General features: G+C 37.4%; 1 protein-coding gene across 1 annotated transcript in view; it reads right to left on the bottom strand.

Moving 5' to 3' along the window:
- Positions 1-19,606, bottom strand: part of SCUBE1 (signal peptide, CUB domain, EGF-like 1) — a 266,905-nt gene that overhangs the window by 170,363 nt on the left and 76,936 nt on the right. Inside the window, exon 5 of the mRNA XM_014940071.1 lies at positions 12,621-12,749. Within this exon, the coding sequence (XP_014795557.1) occupies positions 12,621-12,749 (129 nt within the window). The remainder of the gene's footprint in view (positions 1-12,620; positions 12,750-19,606) is intronic.

Genomic DNA, 19,606 nt, shown 5'->3' with positions numbered 1-19,606 from the left:
TTTCTGTTTAGTACATTGTCTGATACAATACCTAATACAAGAAAAAAATAGCCTTAAAAACTGTACAACTATAAAAAATTTCGTCTATGACTTTTCTCTGTTTAGTACACTGTCTGATACAATAGCTAATACAAGAAAAAAAATAGCCTTAAAAACTGTATAATGTATCCTAAAATTAAAAAATACACATTTTTATGCATAAGAACTATACCATTTTATATTCACAATTTTCAAAATAAAGCCAATTTTCTAGGTCTTGCAACAGAAATCATGTCCTCTCTGCACAGCTCTTCTTATGAGAGGAATAAAGTCCATGAAAGTACACTCACTAACATATGGCCTAGAGGCTCCCTGGACTATGGATGTCCTACTCTTGTTGAGGAGTATCTGTAACACTGCCATCTAACTTAATTCAGCAAATACATCCTTCCATTCTTTTAAACTCTTCAATTTTACTTCCATTCTGAACTAAAGCATAACCACTCTGCTGAAGAGGAGGTACTATAGCCTCTTACTGCTGAGCAATACTCATTGCTGTAGCATCTTTCTCTTCAGTTTAAATTTCCTTTTGTTAAGATGGAGTAGAAAAGCTTTGCCCTGACTCTCATTTCTGCTCCCGTCCTACAGCACAACACCCTATGTCCACTTGAGGCTTATTTATTTAACAAAGTATGTTTCAATTGTTTTCAGACATTTCTTTCCATAACCCATAAGGCCCCTTAATCATAAATTTTGCTTTAATCCTAAACTTTCCAAATTCTCTAAGCAATCATTCTTGTAAAGTATGTCCAGTGACTTTTTAATGAATGTTTTAAATAATGAGTAATAATAATAGTAATTATTATTATTACTTAGATGTTAGCTACACAAAGTCATATTAAAATATGCTACCATCAACTAGTCCATGTTCATTCCTGCCCCCCTTTTATACATAGCTACAAAACCTTGTGCTCTGATACAATTCCAGTAAGGAATGTGTACACAGGGACTACTTTGAGATACTTGAGAAGGATCTGGATTGAAGTCTGCAGAAGGTAATGGAAAGAGTAAAAGTAATCCTCTGACTTGGTCTTGTAGTTTGATTCAAACTTTTAAAGTTTTTCACATCATACACTGAAGTCAAAAGGATAATATCAAGATGCAGAAATTCATGGAAAGTATTAGACAGCAAAAGCAAGGCACTGCAGAAAGCTGAGCCCCTGGAATCTACCTAGTAAGGAAATCCACTACCAACCTTTCATCTGGGTACTCATCCATACTGGAAAAGAGTTTCATTTTCTAATCCAGTAAGCAACTATGCAGCAGCTATTCTTTTCTATGGCTATTTCTTGACTGCATAAATCATACTGTTTGTCATAAATCAACACTGCCAAGAACTGATTGCATTCTGAGCATAGTGTAACGACAGTGACTATATTTGAAATCAGAGACCAGATGACTTCGCTGCTCTCCACTTTGTCTGATATCTTCTTGTAATCTGTATGAATTCAGTGTTTTAACTGTATCTATGTAATTTCTGGGATTGACAAAGACACCATTCCATGAGGGAAGACTTGAATGTCATACACATCTGAGTGGTAAACACATCCATTAAAGGCTGAATTTCTGCACCCTCAGGTGGATACACATTCTCCCATGCTTTAAGAAAGCAGCGTAGTTCCCAAAACTTTGGTTAATTTTAATATATTTTATAGTTTTTCTCTTAAGGAATACATCAACATAGGCCATTTGCTATCATGAGAAAGTTAAGACGAATTAACAAAACATGCAAAACTACTATAAACAACATAAAGCCGTCAGGATGCAGAATAAATAATGCAGAATAAAACTCTGGCTTTGCTGAACTAAGGCACAGCAATCTACATCCAGTCAAACCAAGTAAGAGTGGGATTTAACTGATTTAACTTATACATATTAACTTCACACTCTAAGCTGATTATTCTTTACTTTCCTGAGTGTTCCATGTAGAGAAATCTTTACTGTGATGGATTACCTCCTCCAGGGAGTAAGCATTTAAAAAAAAAAGTTTCAGACAACAAGAAGACTTGCAGAAACAAGAGACTGAGATTGATGCTGCTGTCACATAGCTCCCAGTTTCTTAATTTATTATGACAGTCTGAGAATCTAACTTCATAGTTGACAGCGACCAAGATTTATTCTACACTTTTGATTATTCCCCCATACCTAACAAAAAACCTTGGGCCTACGCTGATTTATATTCTTACTTCTTGTGGTCCTTCTCAGACCACATTGGCTTAAGAAAGCAAACACAGCAAATTAAGATGTAAAGAAAGTTATATCTCATTTGAACTCAGAAGATTAATGTGGCGAGACCAAACATTAGAGTACTTTTGAAGAGGGAAACTTTAGATACAGAAACAGAAAAAGCAGGATAAGAAAAGCAGTGTGTTCAGATCCTAGCTTCAGAGAGGCTGGATATTGGTGGCCCTTCCACCAACCACTATGAGAATTCCATATTTTTATTGGATTTTCAGAGTGAACGTGGACGTATTTTCAAAACCAGTTTCCAATTTGGCGCTCCAAACTTCTGGTATCAATGACCCTATTTTCAAAGGTGTTAATTAACTCAAGTCCATGGGACTGCATCCGTGAAAAAACAGGGAGCAGTTAATCTGAGCTACAGTAAATATATACTTTAGGATGAGGGGAGTCACGCACACAAAATACCTATTTCTCTCTAGTGACTCCAAGGTGAATACAGATAGACGGTTATATGCAGACATTTACACTCCATCAGCTGAAGCACAGCCAACGCCACGTAAAGTAAGAGATTCTTAACTTGAGGGCTTCATAAGTTTTATAGAAATGTAGGGCTCGACTTCTTGCTTGTTAAATGTTTTTCAAATTTGTACACAAACACCATGATAACAATCCTAATCCATCCATCATGGAATCTGCCATGAAGAGAGTCTGCTCAGAGTCTGGAAATTTCTACAGTTACCAGGTGCCATAAAACTCAATCTGAGGTTTAGAAGAGGAAGATCATCAGCACTAACACATTATAATCCCATCTCAAAAGAGAGATTTAACTTATTTCTATGATTGTCTGCTACCATTTGCACCATCAAGACTCTCACAAGATGCGGGCAACCAGGTAACAAAAGTAAACACATATATACAGAAGTTGCATGTAAACTTCTAATACAGAATTGTCTATAGAGCATTTACTTATCATCCTAGCTATTGATATTTGCTCAGCACCAAGTCATCAGTTAGTGGAAGGTATTGCAGAACAGCACTACATGTTATAAAATCTGATCTATGCCACTATACCACAACGACTGGAGATTTTAAACTGCTGTGATGAATCCCAGCTGTTATAATTCATCTAATGTATGGACCAAGCAAGACTGATAAAAGATCTGAAAACAGTAATACAGTAAAAATTAGTTCGCTGAAGAAACATACCAGAAAGTAACTTTCTTTGTCATTTAGGTTTCCATCTGAAAAACAAAGAACTTTAAAAAATGCACTCAAGTTTTTTGTCCTGAAAGAATGCATTCATCACTAAATTTCAGTTAGTTGTGCAATCTGCAGCATGGATTTTTGTGTATGCATTAACTGCAGCTTGTCTGGGATAGGCTCAGTAGTCTAATACTTCTAGACCCCCATTTGCAGGGGTCCTGTAATCCCAAGGTTCTTACTATGCTCCAAGGACCCAATCACTGCCAGTCATCATTTGCAGAAATCCAGAACACATATCGGTTTAAAACATACAGATACATCTATCATTAAAACTTGCATTTCAAGACTTTTCATCCTGTCTGTAAATATATATTATATAGGGCCCCTTCTTGTGCCTGGGCCCCTCACGTTTAGAACAGGTCCCCACTACTCAACCACTGAGCCCTGATTTGGGAGTCTGGCCTCCTTCTCTTAAGGCATAAAACAACTGCCAAGTCCCGAAGTTCTGCTCAAGCAAAACTCTCACTGGACTCAGTGGAAATGAGTAAGAGCTTCAAGACTTAGATTAATAACTTTCTCTACCAAAATACCATAACTTTACATGTGCTTTAATAAAAATGAAGAGTTAGGAAAAGAAGGCTATTGAGTTTATTCAACCCTCCTCCTGCCGAGGAGCTTAAGATTAGCAACCATGAAAATTTGGGAGAGGGTTTAAGACTAATAATATTATTAGAGGCCCTGCTGATGTGCTAGAGGAGGACAATCCTTAACTGTCGGCTCACCTAGCGGTCTCCTGGAATTAGGGAAGAAGGGCAAGGAAAACTGGAAGATAGCCAAGAAAATGGACCATTTCTCAGCTTCTCTTTGAAATACTTGTTTTTCTGAAACTAAAAACAACTTTCCAAAAGCTAAGTTCAGTTTTATATTAAAAATGTTCACATTAAAAAAAATAAAAATCTATCTGAACTGTTGGAAAACATAAAGAAAAATAAACATCACTAATAGAAGCATTCATTTGGAGTTCAAGTAAGCAACACATTGTGCACAGCTGTCTGGAGAAGACGACAAATAAAGCTAAATTAAAAGGAAGACATTGCTCTCTTTAATCATACCAGTGATTATGCAATCCTAAATGAGTTATGTACCCTTTCTTGACATTTTGCATCTGGGAGCTTTAGAAATGATTTCTCATATACTTGCAACTCTCCTCCCGCTTCATGCTCATAGGCAGATTACGCCATAATCTCCCATCCCAGTGTATACATTCAGACAAACAGAAGGGTAGGAAAAAGGTAAAATTTTGGTTCTAACTGTTTTGGGTTTTTTTGAAACATAGAGCACTGCAACACTCATTGAAAGAGGATGAATGATATGATGTTATATACATACACATGTGTACATAATAATACGTCACCTGAGTCAGACTGTAGATTACTACTACACAGCCAGGAATTAAGCCTACATGCCAGGGTTAAAACCTCTCCTCTTATAATTAGCCAACAGATTTTAAAGGAGCGCTGTAAGACAGGAATTTGGGTTTAGATCCTAACCTCAGACCTTAGAAGAAAAGAAATTGTGTGATTTCAAAGATGAACCTAAGTTTTATACTGATTTGGGATCCCAAGGCCCATTTTATAACAGGTAGATGTTAGTTTGAGGCCTGTGACCATCTGCTCCTGGTTTATCAGAAGTTTCTCCTGTAGCTGCAGGCTCCCAAATGCCTTTGCTCAGTTGTTGCTTTGCTCCATCTGCCAGAGCTGGCAGACTAGTACCACTCCTGGAGCATGTTCAGTTACTCCAGGAAAAGTGCCACCTCTCCTTTCCCACAAGGGCTTCCACATGACTTAAGTCACTTTGTCAAGAAATACAAAATAGCATCTGAGAACAGACAAATAAAACAGTAATGTCCATTTTTCAGGATGGAAAATCAGGCCTTCTCCCCAAAGAACACCCTTAAAATTGTGGACATAACCAGGACTTTGCTATTCAGTTATTTGCTACTGAATTCACAGCTTACACTGGGCTTGTGTTTTTGTCTACCATACTGAACATTCAGCTCCTGTAGAGAGCTCTATGGAATCTATAATGCACACTAGTAATTGCATTTCTGGCTTGATTTATAATTAGAAGTTCACTCTTCTTCCCAGGACTCTCAGACACAGGATTAACTGCTGAAGAACCATATATACTGGATCATCAAAACCTACTTCTACAGTTATTTTCAGGAGGTCTGACATACAAGAGAATTAATCTCTTAGATGTCTCATCTAGGAGACATCAACTCCTAGATGTCCAAATTTAGTAATTGTTATTTTTCTGGAAGAGAAACCAATGTTACACAGAACATTTGAAGTCAGAGTGTGTAAGCAGGGTTTCAGAAGGGTAAGGATGCTATCTTTGGCTATGCTGCAGACATCCTGTGTGAAGACTGAGAAGTAACCTTCTGTTTGCCCTAGTTCCTCATCTATAAAACAATGAAAATTATACTTCTTTTGCATACAGGAATTTCTGAGGACAAATCTATTAGAATTTACAAAGTGCTCACACATGTAATTAATACCACAGAAAAACCTATAAATAAAATAAATACATCTCTGAATACATTATGATAAATTTTTTGTCTATGCTCCTTTGTATCTTTTATGATTGTTTTGAAGAAGAGTTTCCAACTTTCTTGAGCACACCTACTAATTAGAGAAATTATAAAGAACAGAAGACTTCATGAAATCTATGCTAATCTTTAGAAGAAAGAAGAGTTAAGATAAGTGCAACCTGAAAGCAAGAAGTGTTTTTGCAAAACAGCAATGCTTACTTCCTTTTAAAAAGGGACTATCGCAAATCAGAGCTAGGGAGGAAATTTTAAAAAAGCCTACACAAAACAGAGAGACATGAGTAGCAATTCGTATGTATATCTGAATATATAAGCAAAAGAAAATCACTCCAAGCAATTCCATTCTTTAACCTGAAATATTTTTCACACCCTGATTTGATTTGACACACAGCAAAGAATTAGTTGTGTCAATTTTTTAGGAAGAATCCCCTAACAATACGTACACAAAAGTCTGCCTACAGAACGCAGAATGTGAAGCAGGTATTACATGGTTTTCTCAAGTAAGAACCAATGACAGTCAGCTTTTGTTGCTACATATTTTTCTTGCACACTCTTTATTCTCCATTTTTTTCACATTCTGACCAGAGACAGGTAAATTCCAGAGGGCTTGGATTATCAGCTGATTTGTGAGACCACTGGCAAGGAAATTTTCTGAAGCAAGGCTCTCCACTTTCTGATCCGAATAGTTATGCCACTCTCTTCCACTTTCTGTTTGCAGATACTGAATAAATTTGTAAGACTTAGTCAGAAATACCAGCAAGAACTGCTTTCAGCAGGGTTTCTAGCAAGCTTTTTCTGGACAAATCCCAAGGCTTAGTAATTCATGATAAACTTCAGAAGTCTCTTCTTTGGTGATGCTTCAGACCAAGACAACACTTAATACTCTCCCAGGAAGCTTACATTTTTACACAGTAGGAGAGAGATTAATGTAAGATAATGGTACTCCACATGAGAGTCCTTCAGGAGAAAGGAAAAATAATTCAATGCTCTTTCTGAATTTCCCAAGTGGAGTAACCAAATACTATTGTACTACCTCAATTCACTTCTGTGGGGATATGAGAACAAAACAGTAAAAATCTAATTCTTTGCAGCAGGCTTTTTTGGATTTGATGACTATTGTGTCTTCTTTTTCATCTTCTCTTCCTTAGAAGAAAATTATGCCTTTTCTTCCATTCTTCTGGCATTAGCCATGCTAGACTTCATGATCGTTATGGGTCCCTTCCAACTCAAGATATTCTATGATTCTATGATTTTTTAGATCACTCATTGTTCTCACTGCTCTCTTTTGGCTTCATCCAAGACCAATGCCATAAAACCAAACAGTCCTCCATCAGCTAAAGCCTTACTGCTGATCAAGGAGCAGAGGGTTTCTTTCCATGTGACAATTCCTATCCCAATAGCTTGAAAGTAAACTAAAAAAAGGGCAGGAAACTCTCTTTTACCCTCCTGGGTACATTCTGGAGTTGCCATAGTGGCAGCTATGCCAAGCTCTCCTGAAATTCTCACTGAAAGGAAGACATACTCTCAAGCCTTCTCTATGGCATCCTCATCCATTGCATACGTTACTTCGTACGATACGCAGGTGTACAACACCAGGTTCAACCTACCGCCTCCTCTGCTATCTGCTATCTGTCCTACTGAAAGTCTCCAGGAGGACGCCAAGACAGAGTACAAGTGTGCCCAACTGCCAAAGAGGCCTCCAATCAATAATGCACTTACACATATGCAAAAGTCCAGTTTTCTTACTTAATATTAAACCAATAAAGTAAAAAACTAGGCAAATGAGGAACACCTTTAAGTGTCATGCTGAATCACAGCATGGAGTATATTTTGAACAATGAGTTTTAAAGGCGTAAGTCTTACCCATTGATACTTTGTGGAACAGATTCACAGATTTTACCAGATATCTGAGAACAGACTCTGATTTACTACAAATGAGAGGGGTAAAGTGTTTAGCACTAATAGGAAGGATGGTCAGTTATGCCATAATCTCTCCTAAAGGCAAGAGAACAAAAACTGACAGTGTGCCTCAACATGTGAAAGACACAAAGAAGGAAAAATCAATTTATCAGTAAGATCATGGAGACAAAATGATCAAACAGGAAAGAACATCTGGACCAGTGAGCTGATCAGTTATAAAAAGTGATTTTCATATGTGAGAGGGGAAAATGTATTTCATGACTGGTTTCTAATGAAGGATAAAGAAAACCTATTGCATGAGACCAAATATTAGTCTTGCATTCACTGAACAGAATTTTGAGCAATTTTGAGAAAGAACTACTGCTATTTCAAGTGATTACAGTGCTAAAATAAATTACTTTTAGCCAGACAAGGATCTCATCATAGTTTGAATTCCCTGTGGTGTCATTTCATGTTATATTTGAGAAATTCCTCAATAAAAATGTCAAACAGAAGGTGAGTTGAGTTCCCCTAAGGACAATTTTGGACATTTTCCAGTACAAATTTTAGCCATGAATTCTTAACCAAACACCTCCTCCCAACAAATAAATAAATAAGAAATTTCACTTGATTAGAAAGAAAGAGAGAAATGTTGGAACAAGAACTCAAGAACAAACACTTTACCTGTCAACTGCATCTGATCTAATTAGCTGTGAATACTCTAAGTTTGTTATTTATAATGATGACTACAATCATCTTGCTATACTGATGTTACTAGAAAGACATTCATAGAAGGTTTAAAAAAGGAATGTAAACCCTGACAAGGAGAAATGGCTTAAGATTTTGCATAGACTTCAGTCAAGCAAGAGATGCAGAAATCCTAGTATAACGGTCTAGTCCATTGCAACCTGTTTCCTAGAGGTTCCTAGATGGCCTCCAGGACTATCAGTGAACTATCATGGGGTTCCATAGCTAGGCCTTCTATGTAAAATCACTAGACAAAGATTTCTGGTGATGTGTGCATGACAAAATGCAGCCCAAGTCACTGAGAGACCAATTCAGCTGTCTAAACATCAGAGTCAGATGCCATTTTAGATGGCACCTTATATTATCCCATCTAGCCTCTATCTCACACTCCCGGTCTACTCCTGTAGCTCTCACATTGCACCTTCCAGCACCAGGCTCACTGGCACGAGGCTCCTATGTTTAGGCAGTTGAATTGCCCTATAGGATTTCTTGATGCCTGGCTCCCCATGTGCTGACAAAATGGACCCCAAAAGTAATGCCTGGAAGGCCAAAGGATGGGTGAGAAGTAGGAAGAGTGTGGCCTGATATTGGATCACTCCTAGGAAATCTTCTATCCAAGCACACACACATCCATGGTGCTATATGAGCAGGAGGTTCAGGCAGGGTTTTTAAAATCAACATATTTTGTGTTTTATCAGCTCATCTACAAATTCTATGTAAAAGACATAGTTCTAGACAAGAGCCACTACAGCCCTACTTAGTGCGTATATAGACTTAATTTCAGCATATTGAATTAGCAATCTTGATTTTGACAGTTCTGTTCCATAAGGGTGTGTGCGTGTGCACTGAAATCAATGAAAGACTGTCTTGAAAGGTGAAAATCATTGTAATTAATCTTATGAAGAATTCTTTGTCTCCTTATAATGCATGAAAAATAAGTGATTTCTCAAAAAGCAAGAACAAGTGGAAACCAGTGGACTCATTGAAACTTTAATTCCTTTCAATGTCTAATTTCCTCACGGAGAAAAAAAAAAATCTTTGGAATAAGTTAGCCAAGTTTTAGGAAAACTTTCCCCAAAGTTATAATCCTAATTTAAACAAGTGCAAATACAAGGTTTGTTTTTGATTTGAGATCTCACTGCTTCCTCTTAAAAACAGCCAACTGCATTTGTACTTTTCTACTAGCGTTAAGTGAAGGGAAATACAACTACTCCAGAAGGAAAAAGAGTAGAATGTCCCCTTTTTCAAAACTCACACCGTGCTAATGGGCAAAACCAGGCTATCCCAGCAGTCAGTATAACTGATAATGCCAGGAGCTAGTTAGGGACCAAATGATGACAGAAAAATGAAGTTATCTCTTTCCTAGTGACAGTGTGTCAAATCAGAGCTAGTGCACAACAGACAGTGACAGCAGGATTTGCATGGCCACTGTCAGGATTAAAAAAAATCAGTCTTAGACCTCACAACTAGACACTTTCATCTTCAGAAAACTCACCCCTATTTTAAAAAAGGGACAAAGAGGAATGTGCCTTGATTCCCTTTTCATTACCCATAAGTAAAAGCAGTTATTTTACTAAGAAATATCACAGACCATTCATTAGTTGCAAATATTCAATCTGCATTTGAGGAACAGAAACTTCCCCAGTCCGTGCTATCAAAATTAGAATGGCAATTGTGACCTCTTTTAGCATCCTAAAGTTGTAGACTGGGAGAAAAGGAGCCCTTTGCTGTTATTCCCACTCATCTTTTCACCGAACCTCTTTTAAAAGCAACATGGTTCCTAACATTTTTGGGGTAATGCAAAAAGTCAGCTCAGAGTAGACCATGAATATGTGCAGACACCAATTCTTAAAAGCCTGAAAGATCTCTTAGCAAGCTTTGGATCAACAGTAGCCACATGTTAAGCACAATGGTTTATATTATTGTAAGCCTTTTTTTTCCCAAAAAAAAGCAAGTGCATTTGAGGAACAGAAACTTCCCCAGTCCGTCCCCGCTATCAAAATTAGAATGGCAATTGTGACCTCTTTTAGCATCCTAAAGTTGTAGACTGGGAGAAAAGGAGCCCTTTGCTGTTATTCCCACTCATCTTTTCACCGAACCTCTTTTAAAAGCAACATGGTTCCTAACATTTTTGGGGTAATGCAAAAAGTCAGCTCAGAGTAGACCATGAATATGTGCAGACACCAATTCTTAAAAGCCTGAAAGATCTCTTAGCAAGCTTTGGATCAACAGTAGCCACATGTTAAGCACAATGGTTTATATTATTGTAAGCCTTTTTTTTCCCAAAAAAAAGCAAGTGGCTGAATAGAAATTAATGAAAAGAAAATTAGAAATTTGGCTATTCCTGTAGATCCAGACTGTATGTTTGATGACCAGAGAGCAACGACGCGGGCAGCAGGGGTCCAAAAAAATCCCACAGATTGCCTGAAGGGTTCATTCTTTATCAAGTCATTCCTTTTGCTCTTAATAATTGCTAACCTACTTTTCCCTACTACTATGGGAATCATTTGGAAACAAAGTTGAAAATAGCAAGCTGTTTGAAACAACATAAACGCACAGTTATTTGAATTCCAAATAGTTCAACTATTTGATTATGCTTGTGTCTTGTTTTATTAAGAGATATTTATGAACATTAGTCTAAATAGAATTTTTCTTTCTTTTTTAAATGAATGGCTGGCTACTTTTTGTATAAGAAATATATCTTGCACAATTAATCATTTGACCACCTCAGTTTGAGGCAAATAAATCTATTTAGTCTGTTCTATAACAAATGAAATTTGAAAGTTTAGGTCAAAAGTCTGTCAATGGTCAGGATATATAATCCATCTGAACAAATATTATTCAGATTGAAAATGAACCCAGCAGGAAATACGTCTACTGAAAAGCTAACCAAATCCTTGCTCAGAAATTCTAGTTGTTCCATAGCTTCAGTGAGTGCAGACTGGTGCTACTGGACTTTATTATTTCTGGTTCACTACCTGAGTGCTTGATTTTTGTTGCAAAGAATCTCAGTTTTTACCAAAGAAAAGTGTGGCGTGACACAGAAAAAATACCTATTTTCCACACTGTTTTATAAACATCAACTCGAACCAAACATTGGTCATTGCATTTATATTGGGAATACTGAGAAAGATAGTCCCTAGGCAGAAGGATTTAGCTAAAATGACCACCAAGAAAGCAGGTATGGGAAACTGGGTCTAGCAGTCAAAGTTAATTTCCAGATAACTGGTGTGAAGAAATTTCAAAAACAAAACATATACTTTTTTAGTGCATAGGATAAACCCAACCTATTTAAACCAGAACAATGGACATGTATCAAAAAACCCCCCAGATCGCAAAATCCTCAGACTGCTGAAGCAATTAAGTGCCGGCTCTGAACACAGCTCTGTACAGTTGGTGGACTGTGTCCCTCCTCTTTGTAAACAGGTATTACTGATAACTGTTTCTTCTGCCCTGTTTTATTGTCCAAGTATTCCCTTCATCACACTTGCACTTTTAACATTATGTAATTTATGTTCATACAGCTTATCCTAGAATTAAGTTACCCTGAAAGGGAAAAAAAGGGAAGGGGGTCTTTAAAGATATAACTGGAATTACAAAAGTTGGAAGAAACAGACAAAATATATTTAAGTGGATGGGACAGATCACTTTTCTTTAAAAAAGCCCAGATATCCAGAATAGATTCTGGGGGCCAGGGTGTGGTTTTTTTAGCAATGTTAAAGATGGTCAAATTTATTTGAGTATGTTGGGATTAAGTGCCAACTTCAAGGGTCTGGTCTAAAACACACGGGAGTCAACAGATAGGTTTGAACTTATTCAGTGTGATCTGGATCAAGTCTTTACTGAAAACATACCAGCTCACAAAAGGCAGCAAGCAGATCAGGCCTTCTTACCACATCCATGAAATGAAACTGCCTTGCGAGCGTTCACTACTTACCGAGACAGTTGTGGCCATCATGGGCTAACATGAAGCCATCATAGCACGTACACCTGTAGTTGCCGGGAATGTTGATACACTCATGGACACAACCCCCATTGTAGAAGTCATTTTCACACTCGTCAATATCTAAAACACAAGAGGAAGAAAAAGAAGCTTTTTTAAAAAAAGAATACTAAGAATACAGAAAAGTCTCTCCAACTGAGCACGGTCTTTGAATATATGCATGTTCCTAATCTTTCTATATACTCATGTTGCATATTTCATCCAACAGATCGCTCAGGGAATTACTGACTGAATATACCAGGGACATACATGCCTGAAAAGCAGCAAGTCAATGTATAGAACAGTCTTTTACAAAATAACTGTAGTATCATCACAGTAAACAATGATGTGTTGTTAAAAATAAAAAAGAAACACCTGGTTTTGGTAATTTTTTTATGTTTAAAATGTAAGTTTTGTTTTATGTCTTTAAAATAATCAAGCAGACAATGAGTTAAATCTTTGACTTTCTAGTAACAAACAACTATCTGAAACATGTTATTAATAAGACGAGAAAATTATGCCTTGTTTAAGAAAAAACTGTCTTCTCAGAACAAGGAAGATCTGGCATACTCCTGACAATACAAAAGGCTGTTAGTTCTGCACGATAAACCTTGAAAAACACCATTTCTGAAACAGCTACCACAGTTCCCTGAGCTTTTATGAAGTTACTATTGATAACTTGGTACAGTTTTGCCTGTCTTTTCCCCTTCCTCCACAAAATAAGCTCCACTATAACTTTCTGTATAATTTCACACACGGCAACAACAACAAAAAGCCCAACATTTTCTTCTGAGAAGATAGGCTAGAATTATTTTTAATTATTTTTCATATACTGGCCTGTATCTGAAAGACTACCATGAGTGATAAGAGAGATGCATTCTGCTGCTACTACAATCGATCCACTTTTGATCTTCCCTCCCTCATAGAAAAATAACTTCTTCATTCATTCTAGAAAGTGCAAACTTTCTTCTTTGTACAGACTGTATCTTGGGTTATACATGGAATGATCAGCACCACAGTCACTGCTGTGAATCATTCAGTGGTGCACATCAACCAACTAAAAATACACAAATAATTAGAGGCAGCCTCATAGCTTGATAACTATCAGCTCTAGATCTGTGGTACGCTAGACCAAAACCACCAGGTACTGTCCCTAAGTTACACAGTCCAAGATAAACGGAGAAAGTAATCTTTTTTAGAAAATCACCTGTTATTTCATTAGAGCTATCCTGGCTGTACTTTTCAAATGTGGCTTCCATTGCAGAGGTGGTTGAAATATTTCTAGTTTAGGTTCATGTTCACATATCCACTTTTGTTTTCTTTTTTTCTTTTAACTTTAAAAAGCACCCCAGGAAAAGCTTTGCTATCTGGTATCATACCCAGCCACAATCCCAAGACAGCAAGGTAGTTTGGGAAAAACAGATTCTTCTGAAAAGCCAGCTCAGACTCGGTCACTCAATGCTTTCAGCATTTCTCATCCTTGGACTGAGTCTGGGTATGTTTGTCCTTCCTTGCACAAACATCTGACAGATCAAACTTCTGAGAGCAAGGACAGACTCCTCCCAAGTTTTTTTTGCAAGCTTTCCCCCTCAGGTCTGCCTGTCCCAGAAACCTACCCTAACCTCAAATAGCCCAGGTCTCCATCAACTTCCTCCCAACAGCTCTGAAGCCCTCCTTCCACAATCTCCTCAGCAGCTTTAAACAGGAGTTACAAATTTGGCTGTATCTGCAAAACCAGGTAGCTTTTTTGTAACTCAGCATTTAACACTACAAAAATGTTGGAAATAAGCTGGAGAAAGGATCTTCCCAACAAAAATACAACCTGCTGCTTAATGGTAAACTTCCTAGTCTTTTAACTACTGCTCTATTTCAGAAAGTTCCCATCCTTTGCTAATGACTTTCATCCATTACTTGTACAAGTGCCAAGTCAGCACGGCCATGGATGTGCTCTACTTTCTGGAATGCAGTATGACAACAAAAAGATACATCTGTGATACTGTCTTCTGAAAACAATAACCATCAAGTCAATTACTGTGTATTGGGCTCATTAAGAACACACCTGCAGCATGGCAGTGCAAAGTCCCCAGGAAGCTTCCCTCCTTTATTTACAGCCCAATGTACCTGGGTGCACATTGAGAAAGCATTCCACTGAGGTTTCTACTTAGCAGGTAGTAGCAGCCTTTATAATGATTCATGAATATTTCCAGAAAATTCCTATCATTCTCAGGCTACAGGGACAAAAATAGAGCTCTCCATTAATGCCATCTTTTAACAGGCCAAGTCGATAATCAGAAAGCACATAACACGATTCTGAAGTCAGGCATGCCAGGTGCTCCTTCAGGACACTCAGAAAAAATGGTATCTTCATTTTAAGATTTGTTCTTAACTTTTATTCAGCACTGAGTTTCTTTAGAAGAGGGAATTCAGAAGAAAGTGTTATCAATTGTTACTCAGCATCAGACTGCCAAGGGCTGATCAATTTTCAATCACTTTTTTCAAACAATGAGTCAAATACCACTATTCCTTTAAATAAGCGATGGGAGAGCCTTCAAAAGAGACAAAAATCAAGGAAATGTGAAGCCTTTTGAATGCCTATCCTTTACATAATACTTATTTCTAAAAGGCTGTACTGGGACTCACAGCACAAGGTGCTATGTAATCCTACAAATACTTAAGTTCCAGGAAGGGTAACATAATAGATACATAAACCAGAAAAATAAGAAAAGAAACAGATTATTTGAATCTCCTTCTTGCAAGAAGTTCCAGTTACATTAAATTTTGCAAAAGGATTAGAAGATTACTTCTTCCTTTTCTACCCCAAGAGCTGTACATAACTAGGAGTTGAGGCAAACATTCTACCTATCATGTTGTGAGTTTGCTATTTAAGACCCTTCCCTGTCAGGCTGGCTGGAATTTCTGTCTCCAGTATTGCTAGTAAAACACAAAGGGGATAAGACTGGTGAATTAAACAATAAACCAAAAGCAAACAAAGAAACAAACCCCACCAAAAGAATGTCCAAAGCCTGCGAAGTCCAAATGTTGAACTTTTTTTAAGTTCTAGTTACATCAAGAGAAAAACAGATGACGTGCCTACAAACAACACGAATGCCACCCCATCTTCTCTTCTCATGTACCTGGAGGAGGACTTTAAAGAATGCCTCAGTGAAGTGTTGGACAACAATAACTTATGGGCAGGATATTACATCTGACACAGCAGGATATGGCTTCCTTAGTAAGCCTAATATAGCGACAAAATCAACAGGATTACATGCAAACACATAAAACCTGGAGGCTTGCTCTTATCTATTCTAAAACTGAAAATTTGCAGGGACCAGCTATTTTATTTCTTTTGGTTAGGTCATATTCTATTATTCCTTTTTTCCTGTAATTGATAGAATTGGGTGTTAAACCAACTCTTGGTTCCAAACACCTCTAACTCACAAAGTTAATTGTTCCCACTAAGTTTGTAGCTTCAACTATCTTTAACATTTTTGTGTTTGATCACTTAATACTGCCTTTCACCATAAAGAAATTACCATAACACAAAAATGAAACCAGAAACAGAGAAATGTTGCCATATGACCATGAAATTGCTATACTGGATGCAGGTGCATACACTATTGAATTAGCAAGGCTCACTGTAACCCAGCTCTCAAAGGGAAACCCAAAGTTTTATCTGCACTGGCAAAATATTTATGAATTTTTCACTGCAGAACATTCTGGCTGTGCAGACAGGCAACTCTTGGGGTGTCTAGTCAAGAAAACACCTTAAAAAAGGATTGCAATTTCTTCGTAAGAGAAACTAATTAATATGGTATTACAATGGCAGCAGTTGCAGGATCCCTGGAAAAAAAATAAATGCAGCAAAATTATTAAGACATTTATAATAATGACAGTCTGTCAAGAACCTATTTGGGCTTACTGTGTTGAAATGATACGGCATCTCCCAATGCCAGAGCTCGATGCACACAACCACATCTTCAGCTGTTGGGGAGCTAGTTTTTGACCATCTCTTTCTGAAACTGGTGTGGGAAACCTCCAAAATCCACTGCTTCTTTGAAAAGTTTTAAAGGAAAAAATTATCAGGAAAAAAGGAGATAAAAAGAAGCTTGCTTACTTGCGTGTACAAGTAACTGTACTGGTTCAGCTATTTCCCAAGGTGAAAGAAGCCTGGAAACTACATCATAATTCCTTCTGGAAAGCACAGGTAAATCTTTCTGTTACAGCCTGGAAATAAATCTTTCAGCAACCCTAGGGAACACAGCATTGCCATGCCCTGCTCTTGTCCTCTTCAATGAGCAGTGGTATTACTTAGAGTACATACTATATGAGACTAGAATTATTATATAAGCATCCAAGGACTTTTTTTAAAGACAGACAAGTGACTGAGGAAATCTTAGCATTTGTTACCATGAGGAAATGCTGAAATTTACAATCACTGTATTCCAGTTATCGGAAAAGAATATGAAGTTGTCTTCTTTAACTGACCTAATTCTTTGTAGTCTGAGGGGACCTGTATCTACGTTATGCAGACTAGGGCTGATGATTCTTTCATTATTACAGGCGAAACTGACACTATCACAGAAATTTGTTTCATTTGTGTATTCTGCAATAAAGAGATGGCACTCTCAGAAGTCTCACAAGGCCACGGTGCAGAGAAGCAGCTCTTCCAGGTACAACTTAACTAAGAAATGCTCAAAATAAACCAAAAATTGATCTCCTCGTCTTCCAGTATCACAGTATTCCAGCTTTCTGTTTCAGCAGGGAATAGAACACACATCAGCATGCAATAACTAATGTCCAGAAGACAAATCAAACTGTAAAACAGAAGAAAATGCTAGTTTCCACTTTGTGGAAATGTCTAAATGTGAATATGTCTAAACATATTCCTCAGGGTCATGAAATTTGCTGTGTGATAACCATCTTTTCCAAGCATTAATAATCTTTGCTTCTAGAAGGTGGCATAGACTTTATGTCAGGAAAGCACAAAATCTACCTCCACCAAAATCGATTATACCAGTTTCCATTTATTAAGTTCCTGAATGTCCAAAAATCATTACAACACCTGTAACAAAATTTATTTGTCAGCACAGCTACAGATCATGATGGGCAAAGATGCTGAAGTCAAAGCAAATGTCTGCGTGGAGTTGATGAATTTTGGATCAGTGTCACAGCTAAACTGTCACAGAAGCCTTACAGCTTTTAACATGCAAAAGGGAGAATGGCCAAGGCCTGAAAGTCAATGAGCGAAATTCAGCTTTTAGTGTTGTATTCCACTGTTTCTATTCCTATAGAAAATAGCATTGAATTCCACAATATTCTGTTTCTGTAGAAAACGGGAAAGCGTGCATTGGCACAACCTTTATCTTGGCATCTGTCAAGGCCACAGATCCCAACACTCACAATGCAACAGAAGATGTTCAAAATAGGAGTAGAAATGGGTAAAATCTGTGTTTATTTAAAAGTATTTCTTGACTACTAATGTAAGGGAAAGATCTGGAGTTGATTTAGTAAACACAAATTTCAATTGACTTTGAAAGGAATAATTTATGTGCTTGGACTTTTTAAAATAAATAGCCAAAGGAAGCTGTCTGCCCACATCAATTCCTTCTAATTTAAAGAACCACAAACAAAACTTAGCACACAGGTATATTATGCAGATGTGGAATATTTCCTAAAGGAGCTGGATCCATAAAATATCTAGAAAAATAAATATTAAATTCTTGTAAGTATACCTTGATGAATAAATCCACACATTTCATAGAATCATATGAAATGTGTGGATTTATTCATCAAGATACACTTACAAATTATTTATTCAGTATCTGAAAAGAAAAATATTTTGGTGTTCATCTTCATCTATTTATCTGGCTGCTTTAAACAAAACACTGCCAAAGAGGCATTATGGAGACAGTAAATAACGGTGTCCTTACAAACTTGCCAGCAACAAAACTGTGTTTTTACCTCCCTTCTCCATGAGAGGTTGCTGCTAGCTCCCCTACAGAGGACTAAGCATTGCTCTTGCAGAATTCTCTATCATCAGTTGTATTCTGCTAAAAAAATTCTGCTAAAAAGTTCTGCAGTCGCAGCCTGTTGCCTGCTTATCCAGAACCATTATGCAGCAAAGGACATTGCGAAATGCTGGAACACATATTTTCATGTGGCAATATTTTGCACTTCAATGGCTTCTCTCTTACAAGCTTTCAAAAATTTTTACTGAGTTTTGGTCACTGTTCCTCCTAGGACTAATGCGCTATCATCTTTTCCACAGAAAAATACAGGAGAAAAGCCCCAGCCTAGGTTACAAATCCTACACAATTAAGAAGAGAGCTGCCGTACAAACAGCTTTCCTCATCACTGCATAGTTTTACGCAACCTTGATCTTGGAAGCTTGGGAAAGAAGTGACCTTGTAATACCCTAAGGTGAAATGCCCTGAAGTGAAATCCCAATCCTATGAAAGTCAAGAGGTATTTTTGCCACTGGCTTCATGAAGCCAGGAAGACTTTCCTGGGACTCACATGAAAAGAGATATGCGAGATGGGATCATCACTTGAATTCCTTGTTCCCACTTCCAATTCAGAACCAGCAGCAGTGTAGCACCAACACCATTACTTTACTTTTAAGGAAAAAGGCAGGACTGAGGCAACATGCACTCTGACAAGAATATAAACAAGTTCAAGTCCTGGATCATAATCAGATCAGCATCTTATTCTTTTTAATGACTGGATTTGGGGACTGTATAAGCCGTTAAAACAAATAAAAACAATATGGGAATATTTATATATACTCCATTTCTTTGGCAGATTCTACATTTAATATACTTTCAGCAGTTATACACACACACTGGATAACCTGTACCTAAGGCATTTGTATTTCTTGTATCGAGTTGCGCTTTCCTTAAGAAGGGAACCAGCTCCAGATCCAAAGGCCAGAAAAAAAG

The sequence above is a fragment of the Calidris pugnax genome, unplaced genomic scaffold (assembly GCF_001431845.1).
Source record: "Calidris pugnax isolate Ruff unplaced genomic scaffold, ASM143184v1 scaffold36, whole genome shotgun sequence".
NCBI lineage: Eukaryota > Metazoa > Chordata > Aves > Charadriiformes > Scolopacidae > Calidris > Calidris pugnax.
The sequence above is the reverse complement of the archived record's forward strand: the minus strand, read 5'-3'. Positions and strand labels throughout refer to the sequence as shown.